The 9,172-nt window shown below is 39.2% G+C and overlaps 2 protein-coding genes across 3 annotated transcripts in view; one reads left to right on the top strand and one right to left on the bottom strand.

Annotated features, from left to right (window-relative positions):
• Positions 1–5,396, bottom strand: part of piezo1 (piezo type mechanosensitive ion channel component 1 (Er blood group)) — a gene marked incomplete in the record, with an annotated part of 82,062 nt that extends 76,666 nt beyond the window's left edge. Inside the window, 1 exon segment of the mRNA XM_014000710.1 lies at positions 5,350–5,396.
• cdt1 (chromatin licensing and DNA replication factor 1) lies at positions 898–7,551 on the top strand. Of its 2 annotated transcripts, none has more exons than XM_014003009.1 (9): positions 898–1,967; positions 2,850–3,139; positions 3,240–3,434; positions 5,349–5,494; positions 5,618–5,718; positions 5,823–6,011; positions 6,258–6,422; positions 6,502–6,703; positions 6,832–7,551. In XM_014003009.1, the coding sequence occupies exons 1-9, from the start codon at positions 1,536–1,538 to the stop codon at positions 6,993–6,995; spliced, it is 1,884 nt and encodes a 627-aa protein (XP_013858463.1). In that variant the 5' UTR covers positions 898–1,535; the 3' UTR covers positions 6,996–7,551. The 2 variants fall into 2 exon arrangements, with proteins under 2 accessions (XP_013858463.1, XP_013858387.1); XM_014002933.1 differs by having other exon boundaries at positions 2,847–3,139.
• Positions 7,552–9,172: the final 1,621 nt, after the last annotated feature.

Raw genomic sequence — 9,172 nt, 5'->3', positions numbered from 1 at the left:
CAGCTTAGAAGGCAGAGAGTGTCCATCTTTTCTGCTCAGATTCAACTATCAGGGTATGATGCTAATGTTTACTCACGATGCTAATGCTACTGTTACATGTCTGGCTCACTGCTGCCAACTAGTGGTCAGAGGCTGAACTACAAAATAAAAATGAATGGCTGGCAGGAAAGTTGACATTTTAAACCTTAATAAAAAATCAATACAGGGCTTTAGAATATCGATACAGTATCGGGAAATGAAATATCGCAATATTTCAGTGTATCGATATTTTCTTACACCCCTAATGATAATTAGTATGTAGTTTTCCTTTTTTAGTTTAGTTGWGATTTTAAAAAGGTTAAACGGTTCTATTATTAAAATGTGATAGTAAACTGAATGCATATTTTCAGAAACAAARCATTTACTGATTCACAAAATGAATAGCCATATTTCAAAAGATTTTTGGACACTGAACCGCCCTGTGGTCCAGAAGGAGTGTGGTCAACATATTTTCTTTAAATTAATCTAATTTAAAAACAACGCCAACTGTTATGGTAATATTTATTCAGCTAAGACAGAAATACGTGGTCCAAGAATGAAGGTACTCCGTGAGATGATCAGCTGAGTTTTATTACAACAACAGGAAACACAGACAACCTGGCCTGTCTCTGTGCCTCTGCTTCTCTCTGTCWSTCTCTCCACACTACTGTTGTACACTGTTGAACACTGTGTCTCGAGAGGCCTCATATATATATTAACAAACACCATTATGTCGTCTTAGCAAGATTTGATACAAGGTCAATGGAAAACACAAAGATAAACACAAGTGATATCTAAGAATGATTATTGTTGTTAGCAAATCTTGTTCTGACTTTAATCATTCTATCTGCAGATGAACAGCATGTCATGAAAACCTAGGTCATTAAAGGATGTCATGAATTACTTGCTTAAACATAAAGTATTAGTTCTACCACACTATCATTATTTGTTTAAACAAAAGGCCACATGTAAAACAATCAGTTTTACTGGTGGCTACTTGCACAACTGGGGGCAATAATTTAGCCAGTGACACAATCACTGGAACTGGAGGAAAAAAATGAACTTTTTCTCAATACTTGACATTCCACTTTGTGCTTGTAATCATTCAGTGATTGATGACAGTGATTAATCATGCTAAAGTGAAGGTGATTGGTTTATCCAACAATGGTCTTTCCTCATTCAGGTTTGTTGAAAATAAATCAAAATAGTGTGGCTATACGCTGAAATAAATTTACTTCAAACTGTTACATAACACGTAAAGACCTTGTGTAGAACATAAAGCAAATCACACTTGCTGTGGAACAGCGGCGCGTTGTTTGTGGCTTTAAAAGCGCTCGTTCCTGAACCGGAAAAGGCGTGGCTTTTAGCATTTTCGCGCGAAAATCCTTTTCTTCTTCCTGCAAAGCCGAGACGATATCCGGAGCGTGAGCGGTGTTTGTGTCCGAGTTTGTTTMGGGACTTCACCACGCACGGCTGTTTCACTCTGCGGGTTTTGGCCCCGCAGCGGCTGCAGCGACATGTCTCAGGCTCGAGTTACGGACTTCTTTTCTCAGAGGAAGAAAGTCGCATCAGAACCGGCGAAAAGAGCCAAGCAGCAGCGCGGCGCCGTCGTTTCTTCTTCTACGATCTTTAAAGCTCCCAATGAAAACAAAGACTCCGTTTCCTCTTCGTCCTCCGTTCACAAGGAGTTTCTACGAGTTATCGACGAAGCAGCGGGTCTTAATAATAACAATCATGGAGACGAGTCCAACCCTGGTAAGGACGCAGTTATCATCTCCAGTCCGCGGACACCGAAGAGGAGCTCGGCCGACGCCGAGATAACCGAACACTCGTCCATGAAGAAGGTACGGCAAGCCGCAGAGGCCAGAAAGGCTTCGACTCCCCGGTCAGAGAAAGGAACCAAGAGGTCTGCCAGAAAGAAACTTATCCTTCAGGAGGATTTACCTCAGGTAAATAAAACTCAGGCTCTTTGTTTTTGCATGTTGGACCCCTAAACATGTCTGTTGACTCAGACTGTGTGAAATAATGCAAAAGTTCTAGTAATTTTAATCAATTAGTTTCCTGTTATCATCTGGATGTGGATATTTTTGCAGCAAAATAAACATTTTGTTTCAGATTTTTATAAATTGGTTATCAACAGTCTCTTTATGCTGAAATGCATTAAATTTAAGTTGCATACTAAAGAGATTATCTACCAACAACACTCAAGTTAAAGTCATGTGAAAAAGAAAATCCACTCTGTCAGTGATAAGGTTTTTACATATTAAGGCATGGTCTAATCTTCATCAGGTTCTAAAATGATTCACCTCTAACCTCCATGTTTATGAAAACACAGCACATTGATATATTTAAATAAGTATAAATCCACCATGGAGAAGCTGATTACGTAGGATTTAGGATGTTCAGTTTGTTTGGAAGTGAAAGAGGAAATCTTTTCACTGTAATTAGAACTTAGCAGCATGAGTTTGGTTTGTAAAGTTTTTTTTTTTTAATGGTTGTCAAGTTTTCTGGAACCAAGTCTTTTAGACAGCTATTAAGCACAGTGGTGGAGGGTGATGATTTGGGCTCTTTAGGCTTTTTGTAAACTAAGATTTAAACAATTTTTTAATGTCTCTATATGTAAAACTCCTAGAACTGGAAGTGGGTGAACTGTCTTTAGCTCATGCCTGTAATGCATGCAGTAAATTATCCAGAGACAAAAAGTAGAACACAAAACCTGATTGGAAATAAATCAACAACCAGCTTTGTCACCATGAATGATCCCAGCCTGTTTATTTGACCACAAACTGAAAACATCCCTCTGATCAGTTCTGTTTCTCGTTGCTCAGCAGGCTCCTCTTAAAGTGGACAAGGCATCCCTCAAGTCTCAACTTCAGAGGATTAAAAAACAGTCGGAGGACAATGTTGACCTCGCTTCCACATCCTCCACTTCCTCCTCTCCGGCTTCTTTTAACAATGCAACCCCAGCTGCTTCCAAAACCACCGCGCCCGTTCCCACAGACGCCAACCCCCTCAGTGTCACAGTGGCCAAGGCCAGAGAGCTGGCAGCCAAGTCCCTGAGGAGAAAAGAGAAGCGGGAAGCCGAGGAGACCAAGCAGACCGAGACGCATCCTCAGGACAGGTGAGCGAGCTGAGCCGAGAACAGCACCACCTCTGTCTCTGTGCTGTCATTCTTCTTTGTTGACCTGACTGTTTTTTTTTTTTTTTTTTTTCTTGTCCAGGGCTGAGCAGCCAGCATACCAGCGGTACCACAACCTTGCTCAGGCGGGCCCCCCGGGCCTGTCATTGCCCTACCAATACAAGGTTCTGGCCGAGATGTTCAGGAGTATGGAGACTGTGATCGCCATGTTGTACAACCGCTCAGAGACGGCCACCTTCAGCAAGATCAAGCAGGCGGTTCAGGACATGATGCGCAAGTATGACAGGATGGATGCACCTACAAATATATGGAGAGCCGTTTCATTCAAAATACAATACAATAAATAAAGTAATTAATAAATATTCCATCAAATACATACATGGCCCCATGAAAAAACAAAATTATGGAGAGCCGTTTCATTCAAAATACAATAAATAAATAAAATAATTAATAAATATTCCATCAAATACATACATGGCCCCATGAAAAAAACAAAATTAATGTAATACATTTTTAGCATGTCTTTATATTATTTATTTATTTTTTATTGTAAAACAAAATTTTACCTTATTTATTTATATTAAAATGTATTTATTTATTATATATTGTAGTTTGATTTTGTAACAGTTTTATTTTGTAAATCTACTTTACATATTTCAGGGACTTTTATTTTGAACTCTCTTTTTATTTCAGGCTGTTTTACTATTTCAGGCTGTTTTATTATTTCATGGCGTTTAATTTCATGGTCCAATATGCAAATGAGGGGGTGGAGTTCTGGTTTGGGATTCAGGAAATGATCTGTTTCACCACCAGAGGGGGATATTCCCCTGCCTGGCCTTTCTTCATAATTAAATGTTCATTTTTATAAATAAAAACACAGACATATGTCCATAAATGAGTTGATTGACTGTCACTCTGTGATTATAAAGGCTTTGCAGAGACACTTATGGTGGCTTTTGGTCAAATAACCCTGATTTTATCACTCAGAACAAAAGTAGCTTTTTTTTCCAGGTAGGTCAGAGCTTTGTTGGCCAAGCCGAATTGTTAAACATCTTTCCAAATGTATGGCGTTCAAGTTTCATGCAGCTAGCCCCTTCCTGTCTCAAGTTATGGCTAAAATGGTCTGTTTTCTAGTACAGTTCTCTGTAGTGATTGCACATAAACAGACATCCAGTGACTGCAAGCAGAATTTGTGAAAATACAAAACTGGTTTAAACTCAACAAATTATCATTAAACTTGGACAAAACTAATTACCGGTATATGATATTTACAAAGAGACAAATAACTGTTAACAATCGTTTTAGAGTTGATTGTGTAGAGATTAATAGAATCAGTGAGGTGAAGTTTTTGGGTGTTATTATTGATGAAAAACTGACACGGAAACCTCATAAATTATTTAAGAACAAAACTAGCTAAATCTATTGCATTGCTTTACAAAGTAAGGGACTTGTTTAATGGTAAAGCTCTGTATATGTTATATAACACATTAATTGTTCCACACTTGGTTTATTGTGTTGAAGTATGGGGTAAAGCATGTAAGACTATTACACATCCTGTTTTTGTTTTTGCATAAAAGAGCTATAAGAGTTATCACTCGAAAAAACTACCATTATCCATCTAATATATTATTTGTAAAGTAAAATTATTGAAATTCTATGATTTGGCTGATTCTGATATTTTGTTAGTTATGTATAAAACACACTGAAATGCATTAACTTCAAACGTTCAGATAAGCTTTACAAAGAGAGAGAGCTGTTTTAATCTAAAGGGAATAGAGATGTTCATGAAACTTAAAGTTAGAACATGTTTGAAAGAACGGTGCACCTCAATCCAAGGAGTGATACTGTGGAGTAATTTGGAAGATGATGTTAAAAGTGCCACATCAATGTACATGGTTAAGAGAATGATAAAGATTAGTTTGTTAAAAAAATAAGAAATGGTTTAATATGTAGCTATTTTATTTGTTCTAGAAAGTTTTGATGTTTTGTTAACTGAAGATTATTATAGTTTGAATTTATAATTAAGAAAAAAGGGGCAGATATAAGATTTTTTTCTTCTCTGCCACCTTTCATTTTATTTGTATTTTTTTATTGTACATATATTTTTGTTTTTTATGGAATGAATAAAGTTTGAAATAAATTTAAARAATATTTATTTACTTGAGACTAACATAATTTTGTTGTTTTTTAGGCGGTTTGAGGAGAGCCACATCTGTCAGATAAAGACAGTGTTTCCTGAGGCGTACTCGTTCAAGCAGGAGAAGAACGTTCCAACCTTCAGCAACAACGTGCTGAAGGGCAGCTACCAGCTCACTGTGGAGCCCCTCTTTGGACCGGGTCAGAACCTGCTTTATTCAGACACTCTTATCTCAACTGGGAGTTATTTTATTTTGTATTCCTGAGCCTTAATGTTTGTGTAAAGTTAATGTGTTTCTCACTGGTCTGTGTTCGTCCCATCAGACCAAAACGAAGCCCGGCCCGTACTGACCGCCTCTCGTCTCCTCGAGAGACGACGCATCTTCCACCAGAGCCTGGTTTCTATTGTCAAGCGGCATCATACGGTGAGCCGGAGAACCAACTCGTCTCGATCCTTTTAAGAGCTGCCGTTTCACGTGTTAAAGCTGCTGACTTGTTTCTAAAGCTCCGCCTCCGTCTCTTCCCGCAGGACTTCCTGTCCTCGCTGGTTCCCCCGGTGTCTGTTCCAGAAGACAAACTGACCCGCTGGCACCCTCGCTTTAATGTGGACACGGTTCCAGCCGTCCCGCCCAGCTCGCTGCCTCAGCCTCCCGCCACACAGAAACTGAGCACGGCTCAGGAGGTGCTGGACAAGGCCCGGTCACTCCTCACCCCCAAGGTACCGGCCCGTTTATTCCCCAGCTGATGTAGTCAGTATCTCACCTGTGTTTAGATGGCTTCTTGAACAAATCTGTTTGGAGAAACAGAATTTTAAGTCAGGTAGTCAGAACAAAATGGACAGAACCTCACTTTAAATTTGTCTAGAATGTCTGTTTTACTGTGAATCTTAATTTAACCATTTATTCTTTATTTGTGTCATACTTTAGTTACTAAATAATTGTGTTTTGGTTCTGTGTGTGTTCAGATGGAGAAGGCTCTGGTTTCATTGACTCTAAACACGGAGGACAAAAATGCAGCGAGTTCTGACTCATCTTCACAGAACCAGGCCTCTTCTTCATCTTCATCGTCCACTCCTGCAGCTCAGCTCCCAGCGTCCCTGAAGGGGGTTTCCCAGTCCCTGCTGGACAGGGTAGAYACACCAGCTGCAGTTTGTATCATTAGGGTCTGTTAGTTCTCTGGTTTCTAACATTTTTTTTAACTTCTAACAGATTCGAGCAAAAGAGGCCCAGAAGCTCCAGGCGGCCATGACCCGCAGCTCTGCTCAGGAGGAGCGGCTACTGATGATGTCCAGGCTCGGCGAGCTGGCGAGGATCCTCCGCAGCGTGTTCGTCGCGGAGAAGAAAGCGGCGCTGATCATGGAGGTGGCCTGCAACAGGATGGTGGCGAGCTACAGATCAGCGCTCAGCACAGGTCGGTGCAGTCGGGGAAACTGGCGCAGGATTTTGTTTCTGTGCTTGAGATTTTGTGTTCTCAGGTGAACGCCGGTGGGAAAATCAGCTGACTTGCTGTTTTTTTTTCTTTTTGCTTGTGGTGGACAGGTGAGATGGAGAAGCACCTCCGCCTGCTGGCAGAAGTAGCAGCTGATTGGCTCAGCGTCCTTCAGATCAGGAAGGATTTCTACCTGAAGCTGAACAAAAACATGGATCTCAGCATCGTTCTGGAAAAACTTAACAACAGACTCAAAGAGGAGGAGAAGCTCTGAGACGTCAGACCTTTTTACTGTGAACTTCACTACAGCTCCATGCGAGGAGCTCCCAGTTGTCCAGAAGCTTTTTCTTTTTTTAAGCTAATGTGGACAGAAGAATTTTGCGACTTTAGAAACAGGCACAGCTTGAGTTTGTTTTTTTTTTTAGCCTTGACCATGTTTCTGGTCCAGTACAGGCCTTCCTCATGTTTGCTAAAAAGGATGTGTTTTAACCATGTTTTGGTTGTAATTATGGTGTTTTTCACCCCTAACTCACACACAGGGTTAATGTTTGACTTCCTGAGGAATATTCAGTATCTGAGTAAAGTGACGATTAATGTTAAGGTTTTAAAGAACTTTGTTCTTGATTAAGAAATACACGAGTTTTTCAAAGCCTTCTCCGTTCTTTTCTGTGAGTTGTTTGATTTCTGTAAAAATGAATAATTATCTGAGAAAAATAGGTTTGTGAAGAAACTCAAATATTAACTTCTTTCTATAAAGACAGATAAGATCTGGTGAACTGTATCATTAAGGCTGCAGTCTGTAACTTTTTAAAATATATATTTTTGACATATTCGTTAAAACTGTCACTATGTCCTGACATATTGATATTAGACAGATAATCTCTGGGGGATAAAAAAAGGGGGGGGGGGATCCTCTGGCTCCTCATGGTGGTCCTTCCGCCCTCTGTTAAAATCTCTCCGACCCGGAGACGAACAGCCAATCAAAAGTGAGGTTTGTCAGCTGTTCTTGCCCACCCCCGTCCCTGCCCGCCGCGCAGCCGAGGTAGCGTGCTCTCTAACCCTACATACAGCAGCTTTAAACTTAGCACAAAAGGTAAGGAAATGTGTTCAGTAGATAATTTCTTTGTAACAATGCTTGGCAATAAATTTTATGTTGGAAAGACCTAATTTCCCTTTTTTTAAAAGGTGCCACATTTGTAAGGAACCTGCATGTATGGGATGAGGAGTAGAGCTGAGTATGTGGGTGCAAACAGCTTATTTTGCTGTTGWACCCCCCGGTGCCTGCTGTGTTGTTTATTGTTTTATTCGGATCCCCATTAGCTTCCACAGCAGTGGTTGTTAGTCTTCCTGGGGTCCATAGAATACAAAAATACAATTAACAATACATACAATCAAAACGTACATATTCATTTCCATAAGAGTTTTAAAAGCATGTATGATGAGCAAAGTATGATTTATTACCAAGAAGCACTATTACAACAGATAATCTACCAAACATTTTGTACCAAGTACATAATAACAGGCCTATTTTAAAGCATGTTTTACTGTTTCACAACAAAATTYATCTCAGGGCTTTTTATAAAATCATTTCCATACATTATAAAATGCCAGGTCATCAGTTATCTGTGGAAGCCTGCAGATTGTTAAATGTTCACATTATCAGTTTCCTGTCTGAGCAACACAAAGGTAAGAGTGGAAAGAAACAAAACCTCCCTTTTAACAGGAGAAACCTCCAGCAGCTGGAGGACAGGAAACAAGACGACTGGTCAAGCCCATCTTTGTCCAAGGATTAGTTTTTAATCCTTTTATTTATTTAGTTTTCTTGATGGAAACTTCCAAATTTGAGGTGTTTCTCTGCTCTGACACACCTGGTTTGAACAAACATGTGATTAACAGGCAGGACAAGAAATAAACCTGAATTTACTTAACTAAACTGGTTCCACTAAACCAAGTTTATACATATTTTATATTGTGTTGATGTCTGGGGAAAAGCATGTAAAACAATAACAAATCCTGTTTTTATTTTACAGAAAAGAGCTATAAGAATTATTACCAGAAAACATTACAGTCACCCATCAAACTCATTGTTCCATCAGTTTATTGAAATTCTATGATTTGGTTGATTATTTAATCAGTTATGTATAGACATTACCTTCACACGTCCAATTCTGAAGGGGATAGAAATGTTTGTGAGACCTAAAGTTAGAACCAGTTTGAAGGAACGGAGTACTTCAGTCCAGGGAATTAAATTATGGAATAATCTGGAAGATGACACTAAAAATACCAGATCAATGAGTATATTTAAGAGAATAATAAAGGTTAATTTGTCAGAGAAATATGTATGGGTATAATGTACGAATTGTTGCTCAAGAAGGAATTAAACCTTCATTGTTTTTATTTTATTTTGTGTACGTTTTTGTAAAATGAAGAATATTTTGGATTGAATTTATT

Source organism: Austrofundulus limnaeus, unplaced genomic scaffold (genome assembly GCF_001266775.1).
Source record: "Austrofundulus limnaeus strain Quisiro unplaced genomic scaffold, Austrofundulus_limnaeus-1.0 Scaffold0, whole genome shotgun sequence".
NCBI classification, from domain to species: domain Eukaryota; kingdom Metazoa; phylum Chordata; class Actinopteri; order Cyprinodontiformes; family Rivulidae; genus Austrofundulus; species Austrofundulus limnaeus.
Note: the sequence above shows the minus strand (reverse complement) of the source record. Positions and strands in the feature narration are given on the sequence as shown.